This window comes from Chiloscyllium plagiosum, unplaced genomic scaffold (genome assembly GCF_037043375.1).
Source record: "Chiloscyllium plagiosum isolate Xiang-an unplaced genomic scaffold, Cpla_swu_hap1 HiC_scaffold_4, whole genome shotgun sequence".
NCBI lineage: Eukaryota > Metazoa > Chordata > Chondrichthyes > Orectolobiformes > Hemiscylliidae > Chiloscyllium > Chiloscyllium plagiosum.
The window spans coordinates 131,454,012-131,481,508 of NW_028270142.1; the positions used below are offsets into that span (position 1 = coordinate 131,454,012).

Genomic DNA, 27,497 nt, shown 5'->3' on the forward strand with positions numbered 1-27,497 from the left:
GTTTAGTTTAGAAACCCAGTCGGCAAGGATGAGTTAGGCCGAAGGGCCTGTTTCTGTGCTGTTTACATCAGTGATTCTATGGGTATGGTGGATATGGATTATATGCTTACCAGAGACAAATCAGGCTGTGGCCTTGATAAAGTCCCTAAAGTTGGACCAAAGTATTTGGTGAGCTAGGTCTTGTCAGCAGGACTCTGATGAAGGTTAGGATCCACAACTGAGCTTCATGGATGAAATTTACCAGCAAGTTGATCTATTAGATGCATGTGTGGTATGGTCAAACTCTGGGAGAATGGTGAGTGGTCATTCCAAAGAGGAATGTATCATGGAATTGAGCTGATTGTATAAAATGCTACAGAAATACCCTTTTCACTACTACATTTAAATTGCTGAATTGTGCTAAGATGCCACACATTGGGATCAGCTCCTGGTCTTAACTGGTGTTCAGTTCTCAAAAAACAACAAACCCTGTTGGATCAAGTGTAGACCATAAGATATAGGAATAGAATTAGATCATTTGGCCCATCGGGTCTGGTCCACCATTCGATCATGGCTGAGATGTTTCATAGCCCCATTCTCCTTCAGCTTTCTGTAAATTTTGATTCTCTTACTGATCAAGAATCTCTCTGTCTTAAATGTACTCAGTGACTTGGCCTCCATTGCCTTCTGTGGCAATGAGTTCCACAGATTAACCACCCTCTGGCTGAAGAAGTTCCTCTTCATCTCAGTTCTAAAGGTCATCCCTTCACTCTGAAGCCATATCCTGGGGTCCATTGGAAACATCTTCTCTGTGTCCACACTGTCCAGGTCTCTCAGTATTCTGTAAGTTTCAATAACTTTCCACCACCCTTCATCCTTCTAAACTCCATTGAGTACAGACCCAGAGTCCTCGACTGCTCGTTTTATAACAAGCATTTCATTCCCAGGATCATTCTTGGACCCCCTCCAACGCCAGTACATCCTTCCTTAGATACAGGTCTCAAAACTGCTCACAATATTCTAAGTATAGTCTGCTCAGAGCCTTATGCAGTCTCAGCAGTGCATCCCAGTTTTTGCATTCTCGCCCTCTCAAAATAAATGTTAACGTTGCATTTGCCTTTCTAACTTCCAACAGAATCTGTACGTTAATCTTAAGAGTGTCCTGAACTAGGACTCCCAATTCCCTTTGTGCTTCAGATTTCCAAAGCCTTTCCCCATTTAGAAAATAGCCTCTATTCTTGCTACCAAAGTGCATAATCTCACACTTTTCCACATCGTATTAAGATAATCAGAGGGTTAGATAGAGTGGACAGTGAGAGCCTTTTTCCCCGGATGGTGAAGGATAACACAAGGGGACATAGCTTTAAATTGTGCAGTGATAGATTTAGTACAGATATCAGGGGTGGTTTATTTACTCAGAGGGTAGTAGGGGTGTGAAATGAGCTGCTTGCAAAAGTAGTAGACTCACCGATGTTAAGGGCGTTTAAATGGGCATTGGACATACATATGGATAATAATGGAATGGTGTAGGTTAGATGGGCATCAGATTAATTTAATAGGTTGGCGCAACATCGAGGGCCAAAGGCCTGTATTCCCTGTAATGTTCTGTGTTCTATCTGTCACTTCTTCACCCACTCTCCTAGCCTGTCCAAGTCCTTCTGCATCCTCCCCACTTTCTCAACACAATCTGTCCCTCCACCTGGGTCTGCTGCTTTGAATCAAAATCCAGAGCAGTCATTTCTAGCAGCATTGGCTGCACCATTGGGACATTCTGTGGTGCCACAAAAGATGGAGAACCCAATGATTACATCCTGTCAAGATCATTCAGTATGAGGAGCAGGGGTCAGTACAATAGAATAGCTGCAGACAGAATGAATGAGGTTGAAGGCATTTTTCTGGCAGGTGATAAGATTTAATGTAGCAATAATAAAATAATGAACTCCAGGAATGCCCTCGGATCAATTAACAGGTATTTCAAATGTGACTCAAAATAACACTGTGACCAAAGCAGAACAGGAGGCTTTCAAAGCAATGCATGACAGAATTTGAAATTTGAAGATGATAATGATTCGCTTGAGGGTATTCAACTAGACACAAGAAGCTTTAGTTCTGAAATGATTCTATAAATTGCAAATTAGTTTAAATTCCCTACAGTGTGGAAACAGCCTTGGGCTCAACAAGTCCACACCGACCCTCCAAAGAGTAACCCACCCAGACCCATTTCCTTCTGACTAATGCATTTAACACTATGGGCAATTTAGCATGGCCAATTCACCTGGTCTGCACATCTTTGGACTGTGGGAGGAAACCCACGCAGACACTGGGAGAATGTACAAACTCCACACAGACAGTCACCCAAGGCTGGATTCAAACCCGGGTCCCTGGCGCTATGACGCGGCAGTGCTAACCACTGAGCCACCATGCCACCCGAATTTAATTGAGTCCTGTTAGTGGTTTCACCTCAACAGGGGTAGGACAGGTTAGTTAAAATGTAATTTCGATTGTTTTGTAGTAAATATCGAAGGTCTCCCCAGTTTGGTTTAGGAATGACTATACATGAGGTCACAGTAAAGCCAGTTGATTCCACGCAGAATACATGTAGTTAGCCATTTGATTGGTACTGATGTGGATCTAGTGAAGTAAGCAAACCTACCAAGAAAAAGGCACAAATGAAACTGGATATAAAATATGAGAAAGTAATTTCTGTTTTTACAAAGTCTGTGGATCTGCAATTTACTTAACATTTCTCAACAACCAGTGATAAGTGCTTATTTAAATTTGTGGTTGTGGTCCTGAAAATCGCGACTTTGTGAAACATCTTTAAGTGAATTGTATTTCCCATTAAGATCAATGTAAAAGCTGTAGTTATGTTCTGCAGGATCTTCCTTAACAGAGAAACTTCATGCTGCTTTCAAAAACTCCCATGTCCTTATATTCCTAGTCATTGCAGAGTTTTCTCCTTCCTGACCCTTTGACTCGCAGCCTTTCCCTTGCCCAACCATCTGTCTTATGGCCCCATCCCCACCCCATCCCCCTCCCTGGGACAAACTTCCCACTCTTTGACTCTCAGTGTTTCTTCTCCTGTAGAATTGCCCAGGTGGGCCTGTTATAATTTTGCGTTATTTTTAAAATGTCTATTGACGCTACTCCCCCTGCCTTCACTGCTCATCTCCAGAGACCTCACTTACAGCAAGGTTTCAGGAGTGGAAGCAGCAAGTGGGTGAATTTATGGAAAAGGTATGGAACCAGATTCACAATAGTCAGATTTTTGGTTTTCGGGAATGCAGGAATATAGGGAACGGGTGGGAAAGTGGCGTAAAAACCCAAAATCAGTCACGATCATATTGATTAACAGACCAGGCTCACTAAGCTTAGGGTCTAATACTCCTCCTTTGTGTAGTCAAACTATGAAAGGTCCATTTGTCTCAGATTAAGGAGATTCATTACAAATCTGCAGAATCTGAGCAATTAATACAAGATGATGAGACATCCTGTATCTCTGTGTTTGACTGTAATGGAAAATCTCTGATGATTGGAATGCTTTCATAATGGCCAACCAATTAGAAGATAAAGTAGTGAGAGATTCATAACAAAATAAATGGGATAGTTGGAAGAAATTTGGAGCCTAGCCTGAAGTACTAGATGGGAGACAGTCATCATTATCACATGGATAGATATGTTGGAGAAAGGTACTGACAGGTGGGACCTATAGGTCAATAGTGAGACTGGCGACTCATGGTTTTAATGTCCGATTTGGGGAGCTCAAGATATTTGAGTGGATTCTCCCATGGTGGGTAATGTAATCCTGCAAATTCCCTTGTTCATGTTTATGGGAATGTAGATGGATGGATTGAAATAAAAACTAGATTATTACAAGGACAATAATTTTAAAAAGAAGTACTTGGACAAGTGAGGGAGAGAGACAGCTCTGGAAATTAAACTAATATGTTTATTGACTGAATTCTGCACCAAAGATTAGACCTAACTTACAGAAAGTTAACTGTATTCAACTGAAAGATCCAGCAATGTTGTACTGGTACCACAAAGTATCTTAATGATGCCTGTAGATAATTTCCTATAGGCAGGGTCTGTGGAATTTGAGATAATAATTATAAGTGAGAGTAAGATGGGAATTTAGGATTGGTGTCCATCCTTTGGGTGTTTTATATGTGTCGGCTGGACATTATACATGTAAACTGTGTGACCTTGACCTAAAGTCTTATTTAGGAAGATGTTGTATCCTGATAAATTATGTTAGTTGATCATAGAAAAATGTTACATCTAAATAAGAAACAAAGTGGTTATGAAGCTTGATTGGACAGTTGAATTTGCTGTGCATACCCACAAAACCAGATGCTAGCTAACTTGCCCTAACTTGGACATAAATACAGAGGGTGATTGGTCACTGAGGCTGGACTTGGGAGTAGGGACCCGGGATCCCAGTGCCTGTGGGAAATTATACCTGACTAACTCTGCTTCTCTTTCCAGCTAACTGCCTGGCTATTTGGGTTTTTCCACTCTTTTCTGATCTAATTTGCCGTTGGAATACTCCTCAGACTGTGCTACAGCTGTTACATTTGGCCGACCAGCTGCTGTTTTGCTCAGTGTCCAAATAAAGGCCTGAACTGGTTTACATTTGAAGAACTGTCTGATCTATCTCCATTCCATGACTAAGGCTTTGAGTATAAATTGCGTGACTGGGGAAGCAAGGGATTGCACGTTGCTTAAAGAGACTGCACGTGAGACATGAAATTCCTGGTTCAACTGTCTCCATCTCCTTGCCCTTTCCTGTTTGTGTTGTGCCATACCCTTGATCACTTTTGAATGTGGATGTGACATATGACTTGACCAGACAGAACTGAAGGGCAGCTGTACCAGCTCTTGTTTTCTGGCATAAACACGGATGTCTGAATTAAATGTTGGGAGCTCTTGTAACGTTGCACAGCCTGCCAAATCAGGACTGAAGCCAAATTTCCATTTCAGAGCTTGGATTCTAGTGTAGGAGGAGGCCTCCCTCATATGCACTCCAGAGTCTAAAAGTGAGAGAGAGGATTCGCCTTCGCAGTCTGTCATGTAGTGTTTAATCCCTTACTGTTTAGATTATTCTTGAACACCGAATATTTAGAGACACAAGTTACCTTTCGAACTGAGTCTTCTCATTTTTTCTGCCTTCCTCCAGCATGTTCACCCAAGAAGTATTCTACCAGGCTGTCAGTAAATAGCAGGTGGTAAGAGATGGATTGGGACATATTGGGGACATAGAAGGTGAAATGTGCTTAGAGGCACAGTGTAAAGTTGGAGTACTTAATGAGTAATATTGTAAAGATGAGGAATCTTAACAAAATTTCAATAAAACCAAAGAAGGTAGAAGGCAGGCTTGATTGAAAATTGTGAGGAAGGAGTTACTGGAAAGGCTGGCTATACTTTGACATTCGATTACTCACCTAGCCCAGATGAGCAATCTCTGGAAATGGGTATGAAGATTCAGGGAAAGTGCCAGAAGATCGGAGAGTTGTCATTATGACATCCTTATTCAAGCAAACGTAGAAGTAAAAGGACCATCCAGGGAATGGATGTCCCTCTAAACTGTGAAGCCACACAGTGTCTGCATACTCCAGTCTGCATGTGGACATGTTGATTTGAGATACTGGAAGTCGCTGCTGCACACAGACCTCGAGGTCTGCACAGCCGCAGGAAAAATTGGAGGGAACGTAATGAGGGAATACAGGCTTGTTAGTTTAACATCAATCTGGATAAGATTTTAGGAACAATAACTGGGGGGGGGGGGGGGGGGGGGAGATTCAGTACAACACTTAGAGAAGTTAGAGAGATTATTAAGAAGATCTAACACATTTTTGGAAAATGCAGATCATGGTCAATTATGCCAATTGACTTTTTTGTCAAAGTCCATGTCCTTACTCAAACTTGAGGGTAGATGGGGTACCAGGAGAAAGGGAGCACTGCAGATGCTGGAGATCAGAGTCGAAGAGTATGGTGCTGGAAAAGCATAGCCGGTCAGGCAGCCTCTGAGGAGCAGGAGAGTCAACATTTCGAGCATAAACTCTTCATCATCCCTGATGAAGGGCTCATGTTCGAAACATCGACTCTCCTGCTCCTCAGAGGCTGCCTGACCGGCTATGCTTTTCCAGCAACACACTCTTCAACGAGTAGAAGGGGTACCTTCAACATCTTCGACTTTGTGAGACTTGGAGACCATTTGATGTTACTATTGTTTTTATTATAGAGTACCTTTCACCATCTTCATCTTAAACAATCTTCAAGTCACCCAGCATGGAAACAGACCTTTCGGTCCAACTCATCCGTACTGACCACATTTCCCAAACTAAGCTAATCCCACTTGCTTGCATTTGGCCCATATCCCTCTAAAACTTGCCTATCAAAATATCTATCCAAATGCCTTTTAAATGTTGTAACTGTACCACCACTTCCTCTGGTAGTTTGTTCCATATGTGCACCACCTTCTGTGTGAAAACATTGTCCCTCAGATTCCTTCTAAATTTTTCTCCTCTCACCTTAAAAAATGCTCCCTAGTTTTGAACTCACCATCGCTATTCACCTTATCTGTGCCCCTCATGATTTTATAAACCTCTATAAGATCACCCCTCAACCTCCTACCCTCCAGTGACAAAAGTCCCAGCCTATCCAGCCCCTCTTTATAACTCAATCCCTCCAGTCCCAACAACATCCTGGTAAAATCTAGGCTGCAACCCTTTCCAATTAAATCTTTGAGTTAATTCGATTTAACAACCAAACCCAGACTTGCTGGCAGATTGACGTGCCTTCATTACCCTATATTTAAAGTTACATAATATAATCATCTTATAAACCTCATAGTTGTGAGAGACTTAGGTCATGTCTTGCTAAATTGTTGCTCTGAACAATGTCAATTAGAGATCTTGCACACAAAAGCTGTATAAACCTCTGTAAAGATTGATGGGAGGAGAAAATAAAGATGACTTAATTGCCTCCATGTGAAAAATGGCTTGGCAACCAAACATTTGTTCATATTCTTGGCTGAAGCTGTCTGGGTCAGCGCAGAGTTGGAATCAAAGGAAACCATAGGCCGGTCTGAAAGAAAAGATTTAAATAGGCCAGACACTGATTTTCTTTATTTTTCTCATAAGTGTTAAAGCCAGCAGCAGAGCAATGCACTTCAGTGCTTGAGAATAAATGCAGAAAATTGCAAGCAAAACGTAACTCAAGGAGTTTAATTAAATACATTCAGCCAAAAGCAATGGAATGCAGTGACATGCTGGAGGACTGTAAGAAAGACGTTGAGGTTTATTACTTCAATTTGATTTAAATCCTTAAATGGAGGGGGAGAGAGGCAGTAGTTACTTGAACATAGAAGAGGCAGATTGCATCTGTTATGTACTCTGCCTAGGTTTAGCTTTTCATTGAAGTCAGTGAAATGTAAAACCAGTGGGATATGGGGTGCTGACTGATGTATGACTATTTTCCCCACTGTCAAGGGGAAGATTGGCCCCACACACTTAAGCTGTAGAGTTGCATGAAAATTGAACTCAGCACCAGCGTTAACTCACATCATTTGTATGAGTGCAGATGTATTTCCCACAGTAAAATCTCTGGAGCAGCAGAAGCTGCTTAAGAAAAAAGTGAACATTTTCTATTCAGTGTAGAACTCAGTTGCTTTATTCTGTGTTACCTTAAACCCATTGTATAAGACTTGTGGCCTCAGTAAGAAAGATACTGGCACAAGGCCTGCCTCTTACAGTCCCTGTGGCCATTGCTGGACAGATCAGCTTCTCTGTTCCTGCTGCATTCCTCAACACAGAGCGCTTGCAGAATCTTTCTGTTTGTGATTAAAAGCACGAGCTTGTTGCATTAATACATGCCAGTGCACATCTGTTCAAGTGCTGCGGGGACAATTTCTCTAGGAGATGCAGCCAGTGTTTTTTGTGCTTTCTCTCTCAACCCCCCTTCTTCATAAATCTGACAGACTCTGCTGCTGTTAGAAATATTAAAATGTCCTGAAATGCCTGGGAGTGAAAGGTTAATTGAAATCACTGCTCTGAGCTGAATACAGAGTGCGTTGCAGAAATTCTGCTTTCACTTAGTCAAGCCAGGAGCGTGTGCTTTGTTTTTCCCTCGTCCTGATTGTCTTCCTTTCCTGTAGCCTGGACAACTATTCCACAGGCAACAGCCATGTTCCAGTCCCTCAGCCAAGTAACCATTTATACTCATGAACCAATGTTTAAAGGCTGCTTATCTATGAAGATGTTTTATTACAGTCAATTCTTTTCGTCTGACGTAGGCATCCAGCGTGAAGTGTTGCTTAGTTATCAGGAGTATCAACCTTTTGGTTTTAAAATCCTAATCCTTTGTTGAGGGGGAGTCTAAAATAACTTGCATAAGACCTCTCCACTGGCTTCCACTGGTTCCCAGTAAGTGTTTGAGTGGGTAATATTTGACATCTTGCCATATTTAATTCTTTGAAGACCATAACACATAAGAGCAGAAGTAGGCCATTCAGCCCATCGGGTCCTCTCCACATCCAATGAGATCATGGCCGCTCTGAGCGTCCTCAGCAAAAACAGAGAATGCTAGAGAAGCTCAGCAGGTAGATAGAAAACAGAATTAATGTTTCGAGTCCAGTGATCCTTCATCAGAGCAAAACGCTCTGAAGAAGTGTCACTGGACTCAAACCAGTAAGTCTTTTTCTTCTACAGATGCTACCAGACCTGCTGAGCTTTTCTGTTTTGTATTGAGGATTCCCAGCATCCACAATTCTTTGGGTTTAGATTAGATTAGATTACTTACAGTGTGGAAACAGGCCCTTCGGCCCAACAAGTCCACACCGCCCCGCCGAAGCGCAACCCACCCGTGCCCCTACATTTACCCCTTACCTAACACTACGGCAATTTAGCATGGCCAATTCACCTGACCTGCACATCTTTGGACTGTGGGAGGAAACCGGAGCACCCGGAGGAAACCCACGCAGACACGGGGAGAACGTGCAAACTCCACACAGTCAGTCGCCTGAGGCGGGAATTGAACCCAGGTCTCTGGTGCTGCGAGGCAGCAGTGCTGACCACTGTGCCACCGTGCCGCCCTGATGTTTATCCTGATAATCATCAAGACGACTTTCCTGCCTTTACCCCATAACTTTCAATTCCCTCACTGATTTTAAAAATAAATGTCGATCTCAGTTTTAAGTATACTTAACAACCCATCCTCAACACCCCTCTGCAGTAAAGAATTTCACAGCTTCACCACCCTCTGAGAGAATAAATTCCTTCTCATCTCAGTTTTAAATGTGTGACCCCTCATTCTGAGGTTGTCTTGTGTTCCTTTCCATTCCATGTAAGTCCCATAAGAATCTTCCAGGTTTCAATAAGGCTGCCTCTTATTCTTTGAAAATCCATTGAGTGCAGGCCCAACCTACTCAATTTCTCCTCATTAGACAGTCCCTCCATAGCTGGGGTTATTTGGATTCCCTCCAATGCTATTATATCTTTCCTCAGAGCCCAAAATTGTTCTCAGTGTTCCATCTATGGTCTGACTGATGTCTTGTAGTTTTAGCAAAATCACTCTGTTTTTATACTCTATTCCCTTTGAAATAAAAACCAACATTCTGTTTGCCCTCCTTATTACCTGCTTAATTTGGATACTAACTTCTTATGATTTATGCATAAGGACTCTGAAATCCCTCTGTGCTGTAACATCCTGCTGCTGTCTTCTTTTGACAAAAATGCATAATGCTGCCATTATGCTTGCACACTACTTAACCTGTCTATATCCCTCGACAGATTTTTTTTTAGGCCCTTCACACCCCTTGTCTTGCTACCCATTTTGAATCTTCTGCAAACTTAGCAATAGTGCATTCAATTTCCCCATCTGAGACATTAACTTATATTGTAAATAATTGTGATCAGTACGGATCCCTATATGACTCCACTAGTCACAGGTTGCCATCCTGAAAGTGCAGCCCCTTGTTCCACTCTCTATCTTCTTTTAGTTACATTGTTTTGCGGTAATTTTCTTAGAATCCTTACAGTTTTGAAGCAGGCCATTTGGCCCATCAGGTCCAGACTGACCCTCCAAAGAGCATCCCAGCCAGACCCATGGATAATCCACCTAGCCTGCACATTATGGGTTTGCGTTGGGGAATTTAGCTTGGCCAATCCACCTAACCTGCATACCTTTAGACTGTGAGAGGAAACCGGAACACCCGGAGGAAACCCATGCAGATACGGGGAGAATGTGTGAACTCCACAAAGATAGTCGTTCGAGGCAGGAATCGAATCAGGATCCCTGGCACTAACCACTGAGCCACTGTGCCAATAAGACAATAGCGCTGTTTTTGTCTGATTTCGAACCGGGAACATTTTGTGTGTAAGGTGAATGTGACAACTTATGATTTACTTATTTCACCAATACTTATCGTCAAACAGAAAAAACTGACAAAATTGTTCTCATTTAGAAGACTTAGAAACACAAATACTTTACTTGGGAAGATTAGACCTGGTGAGTTCCCTCAATTATTGTCATATGGTATAGGCTATATTAAAATAAGGTAATTAGCAAGTATTTAAAAAAGCTCAATTAATTTTACTTTCTGAAATACCTATGTTGGATAAGCATTTTTTTTCATTACACCTCCAATCAACTGTATTCATAAACCATTTGATCTTTATGCCTGTGTTACTGAGGTCTTCTGAACATCTTGATTGGGTTACAGCCTTGGAGTGAGTCTGTAAGTGAAGCTTCCTATAGATTAACTAAGGATATATATTCCCATGTTATCTTGACTTTTTGAAGATATGACCATTGAAAGGCCAAGAGGCAATTGTCACCAGAGGAGACATGTGGGAAAGACTTACATAGCATGTTGGTAATCTGGAATGCACTGTCTGAAATCCGTTTATAGGAACGTTTTATAGAATTCTGTTGCCCACTACTCTCTCCAATAGTGGACAGCAGAATTCTGGATCATAATAATCTATGCAAATGATACAAAGCTGGATGGGAGGGTGAGCTGTGAGGAAAATGCAGAAGTGCTTCAGTGTGATTTGGACAAGTTTGGTAAGTGGGAAAATGCATAGCAGACACAGTACACTGTGACAAATGTGAGGTTGTCAATCTTGGTAGCAAAACCTATATTCTGTGCAACAAGATCTTGTCCTTACTGTTGAAGGTAAGCATAACGTTGGCTGTTAAGAAGGCAAATGGTATGTTGGAACAGTGAGATGATTTGAGTACAGGTGCAGAGATTTCTCGTTGCAATTATACAGGACCTTGGTGAGACTATACTTGGAATATTGTGTGCAATTTAAGTCTCCTTATCTCTGGATGGATGTTCTTGCTATAGAGAGAATGCAGCAAAGGTTTACCAGATGGATTCCTGGGATGGCGAGACCGACGTATGAGGAGAGATTGAATTGGTTAGGATGGAGTTCAGAAGAATGAGGTGGGGGATCTGATAGAAATCTATAAAACTTTAACAGGACTCGACAGGGTAGATCCAGAAGGATGTTGCCACTGGCAGAGTGCAGACCAGGGGTCACAGTCAAAAGAAACCGGGTAAACCATTTAGGACTGAAGTAAGGAGAAATTTCTTCACCCAGAGCGCGGTGACTTTGTGGAATTTGCACAGAAAGCAGTCGGGGCCAAAGCATTGTATGATTTCAAGGGGGAACTGGATAAAGCACTTGGGGCTAAAGGAAGCAAAGGATGTGTGTGGAAAAGTGGGAACAGGCATGTGTTGGATGATCAGCCATGATCATAATGAATGGCAGAGCGGGCTGAAAGGTCCTAATGGTCTTCTCTTGCTCCTATTTTCTGGGTTTCTGTGTGTGTGAATAAAAACATCTCACTTCTCATCCAGCCAAGTATTTTACATCTGCTTTGGGCATAATAATCCTAGTTTGAATGTTCGTTGTTATCTAGAATTGGCAACTAAAATATTTGCAATTGGGTTGAGGAAAGAGCTGTTTGTTCAAGCTACAGAGAAACAATGTCAGCAGAGTTGTGGTATGCTCTTGGAAGTGTCTGGTTGGGTCAGGAGGAATTGCTGCTCTTGGCTGGACAACTGGGCTGCTTTTAGAAGAGCATATGATACAGTAATAACAACATGTATTCAAATTTTGTGACTGCATAGAGTCATTGAGATGTACAGCACAGAAACAGACCCTTCGATCTAACTCGTCCATGCCAACCAGATATCCTAAATAAAACTAGTCCCATTTACCAGCACTTAGCCCATATCCCTCTAAACCCTTCCTATTCACATACCCATCCAGACGCCTTTTAAATATTGTAATTGTATCAGCCTCCACCACTTCCTCTGAGAGCTCATTCCATGCATGAAAAAGTTGCCCCTTAGGTCCTTTTGAAATCTTTCCCCTCTCACCCTACACCTATGCCTTTTAGTTCTGGACTCCCCACCCTAGGGAAAATACCTTGTCTATTTACTCTATCCATGCCCTTCATGATTTTACAAACCTATATAAGGTCACCCCTCAGCCTCCGACCCTCCAGGGAAAACAGCCCCAGCCTATTCAGCCTCTCCCTATGGCTCAAACCCTCCAACCCTGGAAACATCCTTGTAAATCTTTTCTGAACCCTTTTCATCCTTCCTATAGGAGGGAGGCCAGAATTGCACACAATATTCCAAAAGTGCCTAACCAATGTCCTGTACAGCTGCAGCATGACCTCCCAATTCCTGTACTCAATGGACTGAACAATGTCCGGTGTCAAATGGATGCCAAATGGCATGGCCGGCAAATAGGCAAATCTTTGGCTTATTGACAGTTGATACTGCAGCCTGAGCCACTTTTCCATGGCGCTTTGTCATTGCCTTCAGTATTCAGGACAGGGTCATGGGTCACATCCCACATCTACCTCAACCAGAACAGGATGGCATGGTAGCTCAGTGGTTAACACTGCTGCCTCACAGTGCCAGGGACCTGGGTTCAATCCCAGCCTCAGTCGACAGTCTGTGTGGAGTTTGCACATTCTCCAGGTGCTCTGGGTTCCTGCCATAGTCCAAAGATGTGCAGATTAGGTAAATTGATCATGCTAAATTGCCCATAGTCTTCAGGGATATGTAAGTTAAGGGTGAATGTAGGAGAATGGATTACTCTTGGAGGGTTGGTGTGGACTTATTGGGCCAAAGAGCTGTTTCCACACTGTAGGGATTCTATGATTCTAGGAATCAAATTCATAGTATCATCATTATTCTGGACCATAGGCCATAGCTATATTAAACCTCTCTTTTTGCCATCGCCAGAAAGCATTACCAGTGTTTTGTTTTTGTTCAAGGGAATGTGCATGTTACTAGCTAGAACATCATTTATTGTCCCCTCCCTGAAGTTGAAGTTGAGAAAAGTGATGTACACTGTGAGTGAATGGGACTTCACACAGAGGCAACTGGAATGTAAAAACGGATGTTGAACTGAAAAGGGAAACATTGGCAAGGGCTTCAGTAGTGACAGAGTTAGAAATGCAGGTCCTTCAAAGGCTCAAATGCATTACCTTCAGGCTCGATTGAAGTAGATACTGCTCATTAGACAGTTTAAGAGCAGAATTCTTACAGTGTAGAGTGATGGCTTCTGGACAAGGAAAGGTGGAAACTGGTTGTTTGTATTATATTATCGATATTACAATAAATCCTTTGTAAATCTCAGGAAATAGGGGTGTCACAGAAAACAAAGTGTAATTAGTACAATGTGATCCTGACTCTATATTTTAACAAATGGTGTGGCTGATCACTATAATCTTTGACAATTAATTTATTTAGGAGATGTGGGTTTTGCCAACATTTATTGCCCCTTCCTAAATGGAAGAGACTCAATTCAACTAAAGATAGGCAATAAATGCTGTCCCAGCCAGCAATGCCCATATTCCAGTTACAAATTTGAAAAAAGAGATCTAATAGACATCTCTTGTCATTCAATGACAGTATCACTGCTGAATCCTTCACTGTCAACATCAAGTGAACTCGATCAGCCTGGCAAATACAGTGGCTCCAACAGCAATTCACAGGCCAGCAAGTCCGTAGCAAGTAAATCACCTTCTGTCTTCTCACTTAGAAGGAGTGACTTGCTTCCCTCAACACTCAAGCTCAACACAGTCCTGAACAAAGCCAGTTTGATCAGCACCTCATCCAGACCTTCACCATTTCCTCCCACAGTAACAGAGTCATGTGCTTTGTCCAAAATGCAAAGCATTTGACAAACATCCAACCCTGTAAACATCAATCTGCTGAAATCCCTCACCAACTCTGTACTGATCTCAACATACTCTTTTATTTTGTACTTTGCAACATAATATTTGAGTTACAGATGTTCTCAAACCTCTAAGTAGTTAATTTGATAGTTTCTTCGATACTCAGCTGTTGTAAAATCACATGCATTTCTGTTTTTTGCAGGAACTATGCCAATGCCGTCCAATAGATGGGAACTGTTCGTGTTGCAAGGAATGCATGCTTTGCCTGGGGACTCTGTGGGATGAGTGCTGTGACTGTGTGGGTGAGTTGCCTCCTGCCTCCCATGGTGTAATTGCAAATTTGTTAATGTTTGAAGCTCTGTTTGGCGAACAGAAATTGTTACAGAATAAGAAACACACAATGTACTATTATCAGGGTCATGTTGAGATGGGAATAATTGCAGCTTGTTGAGATTTCTTTTGGCATTCCCTGCACTGGATTTGAAGTGTGTTTACATTTTCTTAATACATCAATTATTTCAGTTTGACCTGGAAGTCATGCTTAGTGGCACACATTTCGCTATCAGTCTCAGGGAGCAGCACTGAGTTAAAATGTTTTATACAAAATATCAATGCTTAATTAATCTAAGTAAAACTATTATTTCATTTGAATTGAAAGTCAGATACACAGTTTTTAGATATTATACCTTTAGTTTTGAATTTGAAGGAGGACCGCACTGCTATCGCCGGTATCAACATATGATTAGGGTTGAGCAGACTAACCTGAGTTTTTATGTGAGTTCTGATATTAGCATGTGGTTAATTCTTTTTACAGTAATGGCTTAAAGAATTAATATCTAGTCAAGACAGAGGTCAATTGTAGCTAAACTTCTAAGGGAATTAAAGGATGTGGGCATAGTCCTGTAAAGGAAATGGGATTGGGCTAGATTTAGGGCAGCACGGTGACTCAGTGGTTAGCATTGCTGCCTCACAGCGCCACGGAGCTGGGTTCGATTCCAGCCTCAGGCGACTGTCTGTCTAGTGTTTGCACATTCTCCCCGTATCTGCGTGGGTTTCCTCCAGGTGCTGTGGTTTCTTCACACAGTCTAAAGGTGTGCAGGTTAGGTGAATTGGCCATGTTGAGTTGCCCATAGTGCCTAGGGATGTGCAGGCTAGGTGAGTTAGCCGTGGGAAATGCACAGTTTTGGGATAGGTTGAGGGGATGAGTCTCAGTGGGATGCTCTTCGGAGGTATGGTGTGGACTCAATGGGATTCTGTGATGTCGTTGAATAGTTTGTTTGGCCAAATGGCCTACACTATTCTGTCTTTTAAAAAGCCGTCTTCAAATTCTTCTCATTATTGTTATCTTTGGCAAGTAATGTAGGATTTTGCCAATATAACAGTTTGGGAGGAAATTAGCCAAACTATTTAAGCTGTGTGAAGCCACATTTTACTAAGCATTTCTTGTTTGCATTATTTAGTTCAATAAGTTTGTTTTAGTCCTAATTTGCAATTAGATTGTACTCCAGGAAACACTGACTAGTTAATGCCTAGTTTAAAATGCCTTTTGTCATCTCCATTGGCACTTTATCATGTAAATTGCTTCATCTAATGGCCCTGCATTATCACAGAAAGAATCTTAAATTGGAAGCTGTTTGTAAAGTAAGGGGACCAGTAAAACATTTACAAAACAACATGATGGTTAAGGAACACAAGCTATTTTTGGTCTGCATTACAACTTATTGGTTTAATATTCACTTCACCTCTTTAATCACTAGTACTGGAAAATGAAGATTAGAGTAGTTAAAATATTTTTAAAAATTGTAGATGCTGAAAATCTGAAGCAAAAACAGAAATTGCTGGCGAAACTTGGCAAATCAGGCAGCATCTGTGGAAGAAAGCAGAATTAATGTTTTGAGCCCAGTGACTCTTCATCAGAACTCAATTAGAATGCGTAGTTGATTGTTTTTAATATGCACAGTCTTGATGGGCCGAAGGGCATTTTTATTTGCTGGAGACCTCTGTGACTATGTGGAAGGAATTTTATGTAACCATTCTTCACTTAGGGGTTTGAACAAACTATTCAACTATAATTTGTGTCACAGTTCAGACATTCTCCTGCTTCTGCCCAATATCCAGGCCTGCATTTTCCAGCAGAATTATCTTAGACCAGTACATCTTTGCAGGAATTCCTCAGGATAGGTATTTTTAATCAACCAGCTCAGAGATGTTATGACACACCTGTGGAGCAGCTTGGTCTTAAACCCAGGCTTCCTGGCTCAGAGATGGGGACATTACCACTATGTTGCAAGAGTGCTCCAATTCCTCAGGGTAGTGTCCTCAGCTCAACCATCTTCAGCTGCTTCAATAATCATCATCATAAAGTCAGAAGCTGGGTTGTTCACTGGTGATTACACCATGTTCAGTATTATTTGCAACTCCACAGATACTAAAAGAAAACCACTTAAACTAGTTAACTAATGAGCTAGTTACAGCTGCACAGAGAGGTTGTCTAAACCTGGAAAACAAAAATTTACTCCTTTAAATGGTGGAAGTCTTTTTTTTGCTAAATGTGTGCAAACATTACACTTTAGAGTGAGATTAGCCCATGAAATCCCTTCACTCATCCAATTCCTGCTGTGCCACATACGAAGACACACACAAGATGGCAGGAGGTTTCGCTGTTACATCTCCTGGATCACCTTATTAACTGACTAATAATTGGGGAATAAAGATAAGTTCCCAGCCTTAAGGGAGGTAAAGACTGTGTTCACCCGGCCAGTCGGTAATGCTGAGCTCAAGTGTTCCTCTAATGTCGACATAATGTTGGTGACAGTAAAACTTCATAACACAGACAACTCTGCAATCAATCTTTCCATATCTTTCTGTCCATCACTAGAGTGTTCCTTGCTGCACTTTGTCTTTCTGGGCTGTCACTTTGTAACAGTGCATTTTATCCTGAGTAACATTCAGACAAAACCCGCAGAGTTTACGTAAAACAACCGATGTGAAAGGAGTTGAAAGTTGTAATTGGGTTCTGCTGACATTATCAATTTAATTTAAGCATTTGGATTTGTCAGGTCAGCCATTTCAGTGGTATAATTAACCAAAATATACAAAATCAAATATTAAAAGTGTTTACTTTTCAAACAAAGTTGCAAATGTAAACATATTCTGGTTAATTCAGATTCAATTTAGGAATTTCTGCTAGAAGTCATAGAGTCATAGAGATGTACAGCATCCAAACAGACCCTTCGGACCAACCCGTCCATGCTGACCAGATATCCCAACCCAATCTAGTCCCACCTGCCAGCACCTGGCCCATATCCCTCCAAACTCCTCCTATTCATATACTCATCCGAATGCCTTTTAAATGTTGCAATTGTACCAGCCTCCACCACTTCCTCGGGCAGCTCATTCTATACATGTACCACCCACTGTGTGAAAACGTTGCCCCTTAAGTATCTTTTATATCTTTCCTCTCTCACCCTAAACATATGCCCTCTAGTTCTGGACTCCCCCACCCCAGGGAAAAGACTTCTATAAGGTCACCCCTCAGTCTCTGACGCCCCAGAGAACACAGCCCTAGTCTATTTATCCTCTCCCTATAACTCAAATCCTCCAACCCTGGCAACATCCTTGTGAATCTTTTCTGAACCCTTTCAAGTTTCACAACATCTTTCCATTAGGAAGGAGTCCAGAATTATACGCAATATTCCAACAGTGGTCTAACCGATGTCCTGTAACATGACCTCCCAACACCTGTACTCAATACTCTGACCAATAAACGAAAGCATACCAAACATCTTCTTCACTACCCTATCTACCTGCGACTCCACTTTCGAGGAGCTATGAACCTGCACTCCAAGGTCTCTTTGTTCCGCAACACTCCCTAGGACCTTATCATTAAGCGTATAAGTCCTACTAAGATTTGCTTTCCCAAAATGTAGCACCCTGCATTTATATGAATTAAACTCCATCTGCCACTCCTCAGCCCATTGGCCCATCTAATCGAGATGACGTTGTAATCTGAGGTAACCTTCTTCGCTGTCCACTACACCTCGAATTTTGGCGTCATCTGCAAACTTACTAACCATACCTTTTATGCTCACATCCAAGTCATTTATATAAATAAAATTATACAACCCTGTGGGCGGCACGGTGGCACAGTGGTTAGCACTGCTGCCTCGCAGCACCAGAGACCCGGGTTCAATTCCCGCCTCAGGTGACTGACTGTGTGGAGTTTGCACGTTCTCCCTGTGTCTGCGTGGGTTTCCTCCGGGTGCTCCGGTTTCCTCCCACAGTCCAAAGATGTGCAGGTAAGGTGAATTGGCCGTGCTAAATTGCCCGTAGTGTTAGGTAAGGGTTTGGGTTGGTTGCGCTTCGGCAGGTCGCTGTGGACTTGTTGGGCCGAAGGGCCTGTTTCCACACTGTAATCTAATCTAAACTACATATGTTATTTATTTATATTTAAATTATATAAATAAATTTATTTATATAAATTTATATAAATAAAGATTTATATAAACTATATAAATACTACTTTTGTAAATGGAGCCAACCTCATGAACTTTGCAACTTGTTGATCCTTGGACAGTTTGAGGATTGGGGGTGGGGAGAACAGGAAAGTGGAGGTGAGACCACAACCAGTTCAGCCCAGGTTCAGTTCATAGTGATGCAGGGCAAAGGTCCTACTCTTGCTTTTAAGTCCTATGTTCCTACTGGGAGAAGGTGAGGACTGCAGATGCTGGAGAATCAGAGTTGAAGAGTGTGGTGCTCGAAAAATACAGCAGGTCAGGCAGCTTCTGAGGAGCAGGAGAGTTGTTGTTTCAGGCATTGGCCCTTAGGAGAAAGTGAGGACTGCAGATGCTGGAGATCAGAGCCGTGAGTGTCGTGCTGCAAATGCACAGCCAGGCAGGCAGCATCTGAGGAGCAGGAGGATCAATGTTTCGGGCATAAACCCTTCGTCAGGAATGTGGAAGGGGAAGGGGGAATGAAAGATAAATAGGAGGGTGGAGGTGGGGCCAGGGTAAGGTAAGTGGGATGGTGATAGGTAGGTGTAGGTGAGGTAAAAACAATGATTGCAGATGCTGGAAACCAGATTCTGGATCAGTGGTGCTGGAAGAGCACAGCAATTCAGGCAGCATCCGAGGACAGGCAAAATAGACGTTTCGGGCAAAAGCCCTTCATCAGGAATAAAGGCAGAGAGCCTGAAGCGTGGAGAGATAAGCTAGAGGAGGGTGGGGGTGGGGAGAGAGTAGCATAGAGTACAGTAGGTCAGTGGGGAAGGAGATGAAGGTGATAGGTCAGGGAGGAGAGGGTGGAGTGGATAGGTGAAAAAGGAGCTGGGCAGGTAGGACAAGTCCGGACAAGTCAGGGGATCGAGTTGCTGGAGGTTAGAAGCTAGGATGAGGTGGGGGAAGGGGAAATGAGGAAACTGTTGAAATCCACATTGATGCCCTGGGGTTGAAGTGTTCCGAGGCGGAAGATGAGGCGTTCTTCCTCCAGGCGTCTGGTGGTGAGGGAGCGGCGGCGGAGGAGGCCCAGCACCTCCATATCCTCGGCAGAGTGGGAGGGGGAGTTGAAATGTTGAGCCACGGGGCGATTTGGTTGATTGGTGCGGGTGTCTCGGAGATGTTCCCTAAAGCGCTCTGCTAGGAGGCGCCCAGTCTCCCCAATGTAGAGGAGACTGCATCAGGAGCAACGGATACAATAGATGATATTAGTGGATGTGCAGGTAAAACTTTGATGGATGTGGAAGGCTCCTTTAGGGCCTTGGATGGAGGTGAGGGAGGAGGTGTGGGCACAGGTTTTACAGTTCCTGCGGTGGCAGGGGAAAGTGCCAGGATGGGAGGGTGGGTCGTAGGGGGGCGTGGACCTGACCAGGTAGTCACGGAGGGAACGGTCTTTGCGGAAGGCGGAGAGGGGTGGGGAGGGAAATATATCCCTGGTGGTGGGGTCTGTTTGGAGGTGGCGGAAATGTCGGCGGATGATTTGGTTTATGCGAAGGTTGGTAGGGTGGAAGGTGAGCACCAGGGGCGTTCTGTCCTTGTTGCGGTTGGAGGGGTTGGGTCTGAGGGCGGAGGTGCGGGATGTGGATGAGATGCGTTGGAGGGCATCTTTAACCACGTGGGAAGGGAAATTGCGGTCTCTAAAGAAGGAGGCCATCTGGTGTGTTCTATGGTGGAACCGCTCCTCCTGGGAGCAGATACGGCGGAGGCGGAGGAATTGGGAATACGGGATGGCACTTTTGCAAGAGGTAGGGTGGGAAGAGATGTAATCCAGGTAGCTGTGGGAGTTGGTGGGTTTGTAGAAAATGTCAGTGTCAAGTCGGTCACCACTGATGGAGATGGAGAGGTCCAGGAAGGGGAGGGAGGTGTCAGAGATGGTCCAGGTAAATTTAAGGTCAGGGTGGAATGTGTTGGTGAAGTTGATGAATTGCTCAACCTCCTCGCGGGAGCACGAGGTGGCGCCAATGCAGTCATCAATGTAGCGGAGGAAGAGGTGGGGAGTGGTGCCGGTGTAATTACGGAAGATCAACTGCTCTACGTAGCCAACAAAGAGACAGGCATAGCTGGGGCCCATACGTGTGCCCATGGCTACCCCTTTGGTCTGGAGGAAGTGGGAGGATTCAAAGGAGAAATTGTTAAGGGTGAGGACCAGTTCGGCCAAACGAATGAGAGTGTTGGTGGAGGGGTACTGTTGGGAACGTCTGGAGAGGAAAAAACGGATGGCTTGGAGGCCCTGGTCATGGCGGATGGAGGTGTAGAGGGATTGGATATCCATGGTGAAGATGAGGCGTTGGGGGCCGGGGAAACGGAAGTCTTGGAGGAGGTGGAGGGCGTGGGTGGTGTCTCGAACGTTAGTGGGGAGTTCCTGGACTAGGGGGGATAGGACAGTGTCGAGGTAGGTAGAGATGAGTTCAGTGGGGCAGGAGCATGCTGAGACAATAGGTCGGCCAGGGTGCTCAGGCTTGTGGATCTTGGGAAGGAGGTAGAACCGGGCAGTGCGGGATTCCCGGACTATGAGGTTGGAAGCTGTGGGTGGGAGATCACCTGAGGTGATGAGGTTCTGTATGGTCTGGGAGATGATGGTTTGGTGATGGGGGGTGGGGTCATGGTCAAGGGTAGGAAGAGGTGTTCTCGAGTTGGCTTTTGGCTTCAGCGATGTAGAGGTCAGTGCGCCAGACTACCACTGCGCCCCCTTTGTCCGCTGGCTTGATGGTGAGGTCGGGATTGGAGCAGAGGGATTGGAGGGCTGCGCGTTGTGAGGGTGAGAGGTTGGAGTGGGGGAGGGGGGTCGACAGGTTGAGGCGGTTAATGTCCCGGCGGCAGTTGGAAATGAAGAGGTCGAGGGCAGGTAATAGGCCAGCGCGGGGTGTCCAGGTGGATGCAGTGTGTTGGAGGTGGGCGAAGGGGTCCTCGAAAGGTGGGCGGGAGTCCTGATTGTGAAAGTAAGCTCGGAGGCAGAGGCGACGGAAGAATTGTTCGATGTCACGGCGTGTATTAAATTCATTGATGCGTGGACGGAGGGGGACAAAGGTGAGTCCTTTGCTGAGGACTGATCGTTCGTCCTCAGTGAGGGGGAGGTCTGGGGGGATGGTGAAAACTCGGCAGGGCTGGGAGCTGGGAGCTGGTGTGGGTGTAGAGCTGGGAGTGGGGTCGGAGCCAGTACCTGGAGTGGGTGTGATGGTGGGGGGAATGGGGGTAGAGTCATGAGCAGGGGTAGTGTTCCCCTCGGGGTTCTGGGGGATGGGGATAGTGACAGTGGGGTCTGTGGGGGGCATGTCAGCAGAATGCAGGTGAGTGGCGCTGGTGGGGTCGGAAGTGGTGGCAGACACGGCAGTAGGGGTGGCGGAAGTCACTGAGCGTGTGTCATCGGCGATGATGTGAGGGCCGGAAGTGGCTGTGGGAGTGGCCATGATGGGGGCAGAAGTGACATCATCAATCAGCGTGGGGGTGGTAGCTGCATCAGCCGCATGGCTAATGGCGTTTCCGAGGCCAGGGGAATCTTCTGGAATCTTCTGGTAGGTGTAGGTGAGGGATGATCGTGATAGGTCAGTGGGGAGGGTGGAGTGGTGGATAGGTGGGAAGGCAGATGGACAGGTAGGACAGTTCAAGACGGCGGTGCAGAGTTGAGGGTTGGATCTAGGATGAGGTGAGGGGACAGGAGATTTGGAAACTAGTGAAATCGATGTTGATGCCGTGTGGTTGAAGGGTCCCAAGACGTTCTTCCTCCAGTTGGCAGGTGGTGGAGGCCCAGGATTTGTATGTCCTTGGGGGAGTGGGAGGGAGAGTTGAAATGGTCGTCCACAGGGTGGTGGAGTTGTTTGGTGCGTGTGTCCTAGAGTTGTTCCCTGAAACGCTCTGCGAGTTGGCATCCTGTGTCCTCGATATAGAGGAGACCACGTCGAGAGCAACAGGCACAGCAGATGAGGTGGGTGGATGTGCAGGAAAATCTCTACCAGATGTGGAAGGATCCTTTGGGGCCTTGGATGGAGGTGAGGGGGAAGGTGTGGGTGTAGGCTTTACACCTCGTGTGGCAGCAGCGGAAGGTGCCAAGTGTAGAGGGTGGGTTGCTGGGGGTGCGTGGACCTAATGATGGAGTCAAGGAGAGAATGGTCTGTGTGAAATGCAGATTGGTGTGGGGAAGAATTATATCTCTGTTGGTGGGGTCCGACTGTAGCTGCCAGAAATGGCGGAGGATGATGAGATGTATCTGGAGATTCGTGGAGTGGAAGGTGAGAACCGGGGGTTTCTATCCTTGTTGTGGTTGGAGGGGTGGGGTTCAAGGGTGGAGGTGTGGGAAGTGGAGGAGATATACTGGAGGGTATTATTGACCACAGTGCACAGACGGCGGTACAGAGTTGAGGGTTGAATCTAGGATGAGGTGAGGGGACAGGAGATTTGGAATAGGGGGACTGTCCAAAAAAATAGTGCCTAAAAATTCTGGCCCTGATTACAATCCAGCCAAGGGTTATCTGGAAGGAGGTAAAGCAGGAGGCAATGTGAGAAGTATGAGACAGTGGAGATAGTTTAAGCAATAGAACAAAGGGTGTGGCCACTACAGAGAGGATTTGCCTTTCCTTCTAGAAGCCCACTCTGTAGGAGGATTTAGATAGGGCAGTCTAGGGCGAGGGGGCACAATGTGATCAAAATGGCATCTAAGCCATCTTTCCACAGAAAGTAAGAGATGCCAACTTGGTTACTAAATTCCTAATCTGAACTCAGGATTTCTATGCGGCAAGGATATTAAGGATTATTGTACCTTGTCAGGTGGATCTCATTGGATGACCCATAAGCTCAGTGGAATGAATGGTCTGACAAAATTCTGAAAGCCCAGTCAATGGTAATGGGAACCAAATGCCAATCATTTATGTAATTCTGCATATATTAACATAATGCAACATTACTGAAGTCATCCTGTACTTGCCTGCAGATATACAAGCTGACAATCTGCCTATTTGACTCCGTTACAAATGTACTTTCCATGACCAATAAGACCCAAAAATTAGATTTGAACCCAAAGCTGCTGAATCAGAATGAGGAATGTTAGCACTGTGCTGCAAGACCGCTGCAAGCCATTTTTTTAAATGAAGTTTATTTTGTTAAATTTCTTTGGTGAGGATAATGTATATTTGACAAACCCAGCCATACAATAGTTAATTGTTAAAATCATGTGACTTGTAGTAGTTCCTTAATCAACTGGATTAACCAAGTTTAAACCAAAACAAAAAATCTTTGAAATCAGAAAGAGGCAGAAATCCTAAAAATAATCAGCAAATGCTATCTGACTTGAATATTTTCAGCATTGAATATTTTAAACCCTTTTTAAAAAGATTTTTCAACTGATGGAGGGATCATGCTCTTACCAAGTCACACATGACCAATCTGGTGTTCACCTACTAATTTACACAATATTAAGCCTTTCTTTATATGTGTGGTCCATCACTAAATCGATCAATCCCCTCCACTTTTGTATGCTTAACCTGAATAATATAGTTCGCATACTATTAACAGGGCCTGCTTCTCCTTCTGTGGTGTAGAATTAAATCGAATCAAATAAAAAGATGTAAAGTACTGGCTTTCACTTGTCAAAGTCAGTTAAACTATTATTTTTAGAATTATGCAGGAAGGATGGTGGAGTAGAATTAGCTGAGAAGAACTTAGAAAGAGTTGGGAAGGCAGAAAGGGTGCTATCTTGCACCCATTTTATGATACTATGAATAAGGCCATAATTAATATATTAAATAAACCTCATTCAAGAACATATCGCGTAAAACTTGTTGCATAGACCCAGAAATGAAGACTGGCCAATGAATGCCAATACAAGGGATCCCCGATTAATGAATGTCTGCTCATACTTCTGAATGTGATTGCATATGGAAGTGTAATTTTAATGACCTGACAGAGGAACACTTCCTGCATCTACGGACAGCATCTTGGTATTGTCCTGCATTGTGTTCTAACTTGCGTATGAATTGACTTGAGAACAGACTCCAGAACAGAATCCATTTGCAACCTGGGGATTTCCTGTACTGGAGAAATTTTCTATCAGTGAAATCTGAAAGGAAAGCAGTCAGATACTAATGTTCTTTTTAAAACCCAGGAATGTGCAATCCCAGAAATTACAGCGATACACCACCCACCTCAAAGAGTACAGTGGAGGAGCTTCACGAACCTATCCCATCTCTGTTCCGTGCTCTAACAGAAGGTGAAACTCACCTCCACTGGAACATTGTGTCGTTCCCTGTCTCTGAGGAGCTCACCTATCATGAAAACCTGGTCTCGTTTTTGGAAAGCTTCGATATGTCTCCACTCCAGAATGTGTCACTGCCCGAAGAAAGTCCACATGTGCAACTAGAGAATGAGAAAGGTAAGCATCGTTTGATTCTAATTTGTATTGAGCTAAGTTTAAAAATGAGTCTTTTTAATAAGTTGAGCCCACTAAATGCTTCAGAATACTAGTAACACAGAGCAGCTAGCAAGCAAAACTCTCCCTCAAGCCCACCTGAGTTCTGGTGCAATTATAGATTTTGTCCCACCACATTATATAGGGAAGAAGCAGCGTACATTGTATAATGAAGCTTGGGTTACAGGTCTATCCACAGGGGAAGGAATCTGAAGAGCTTTAAGTATTGCAAGAATATGGTGGCATTTTTAAATGTTTTTTCCAGCACTGAGTCAAATTGTGTTTTAAGTATTTGGGAGCAATTCAGTTTTGCAAATTTTTTATTGGTTTTAATGCTAGTTAGGCCAGAAATAGGAAGATAATACTGTTGAATGTGTGGCCAAAGAGCTGGAGTGGGAGAGAGAGATCAGATATCTGGATCACTGGGATCTGTTCCAGGGCAGGAGGGACCTGTACAAGAAGGATGGATTGCAGCCACCCTGGAGGGGCACAAAAAAGCTTGCAGAGAGATTTGCTAATGCCATTCGGCATATAAACGTGTGGTGGGGGAGTTGGGAACAGAGCAGTAGGTCAGCACAAAGCAGGACTGGTGGTCTGAATTGCATTTATTTTTAATGCAAGGATTATAACAAGTGAGGCAGATGAACCTTGATTAGTACATGGGACTACGATGTTGTAGCCATGACAGAAACTTGGTTGAGTAAAGGACAGGACTGGCACCTCTACGTTCCAAGGTTTAGATGTTGCAGGCGCGATTCAGAGGAATGTAAAAGGGAAAGGAGAGTTACATTGCTGATTAAGGAGAATGACACAGCAACACTAAGAGAGGACACCTTGGAGGGCTCGTCCAGAGGGGCCATATGGGTAGAACTCAGGAATAAGAAAGGTGCAGTCACTATAATGGGGTTACATGATAGGCCTCCCAATAGCCAATGGGAGATAAAGGAACAGATAGATAAGCAGATCATGGAAAGATGTAAAAACAATAGAGTTGTTGTAGTGGGTGACTTTAATTTCACAAATATTGACTGAACCAAAGTCACACAACACCAGGTTATAGTCCAACAGTTTTATTTGAAAGCACAAGCTTTTGGAGCGCTGCTCCTTTGTCAGGTGAAGAATGTTTCAGATAAACTTGTTGGACTATAACCTGATGTTGTGTGATTTCTGACCTTACCCATCCCAGTCCAACACTGGTACCTCAACATCAATATTGACTGGCACTCCCTTAGCTCTAGGAGCTTAGACAGGGCAGAATTTGTTAGGTGCATTCAGGAAGGTTTCTTGAAAAAGTGAGGAGAAAGTGAGGACTGCAGATGTTGGAGAGTCAGAATCGAAAGGTATGGTGCTGGAAAAGCACAGCAGGTCAGGCAGCATCCGAGGAGCAGAAGAGTTGACATTTCAGGCATAAGCCCATTCCTGATGAAGGGCTTATACCCAAAAATGTCAGTTCTCCTGCTCTTCAGATGCTGCCTGACCTGCCATGCTTTTCCAGCACCACATTTTTTGACAATGTGCAGATAGTCCAAATAGGGCAGGGGCAGTACTAGACCTTGTATTGGTGAATAAGCCTGGCCAGGTGATCAGTGTTTCAGTGGGGGAGCATTTTGGGAATAGTGATCATAATTCCAAAAGTTTTAAGATAGCTATGGATGAAAGTAAGACTGGTCCTCAGGTGAAAGTGCTATATTGGGGGAAGGCTAATTACAGCAGTATGAGGCAGGAACTGGAGAAATTAGATAGGGAGCAGCTGTTTGAGAGTAAATCCATATCTGACATGGGCAATCTTTTTAGCCAGTTGATCAATGTTCAGGACCAGCATGTTACTGTGAGAATGGAAGATAAGGATGGCAAGATTTGGGAACACTGGATGACAAGCGATATTGAAGGTTTTGTCAAAAAAGTAAAGGAATGGTATAGAAAATTTAGGAAGCTGAAAATCAGACAATGTCTCTGAGGAATATAAAGAAAGTAGAAAAACACTTAAACAGTGGATCAGGAGGGCAAATGTCATTGGGAAGTAAGATTAAGGAGAATCCCAAGGCATTTTATACATACATTAGGATAAAGAGGATAGCTCGTGAAAGGGTAGGTCCACTCAAGGATAAAGGAGGGAATTTTGCATGGAACCAGAGGAAGTTGGTGAGGTCCTTAATGAGTACTTTGTGTCAGTATTCACTAAGGAGAAAGACATGGATGGTGGTAAGATTAGGGAGTGGTTTATTGACATTCTAGAAGAATAAATTTTTTAAAAAGTAAGGTCAGTAAGTCCTCAGCGCCTGATGGGATATTTCCCAGGATATTGAGGGAGGCAAGGGAGGAGATTGCTGGGGCCTTGACAGAGATCTCTGTATCCTCTTTAGCCATTGGCAAGATCACAGAAGACTGGCGAATAGCCAATGTTGTTCCTTTGTTTA

The 27,497-nt window shown here is 43.8% G+C and overlaps 1 protein-coding gene and 1 long non-coding RNA gene across 3 annotated transcripts in view; one reads left to right on the forward strand and one right to left on the reverse strand.

The window, feature by feature from the left end:
- Nucleotides 1-27,497, reverse strand: part of LOC148150487 (uncharacterized) — a 70,199-nt gene that overhangs the window by 26,986 nt on the left and 15,716 nt on the right. The window lies entirely within an intron of this gene.
- Nucleotides 1-27,497, forward strand: part of twsg1a (twisted gastrulation BMP signaling modulator 1a) — a 40,092-nt gene that overhangs the window by 5,587 nt on the left and 7,008 nt on the right. For both annotated transcript variants that reach the window (XM_087986697.1, XM_087986698.1), the window contains exons 3-4: nt 14,393-14,492; nt 24,778-25,044. In XM_087986697.1, coding sequence (XP_087842823.1) covers nt 14,393-14,492; nt 24,778-25,044 — 367 coding nt within the window. The remainder of the gene's footprint in view (nt 1-14,392; nt 14,493-24,777; nt 25,045-27,497) is intronic.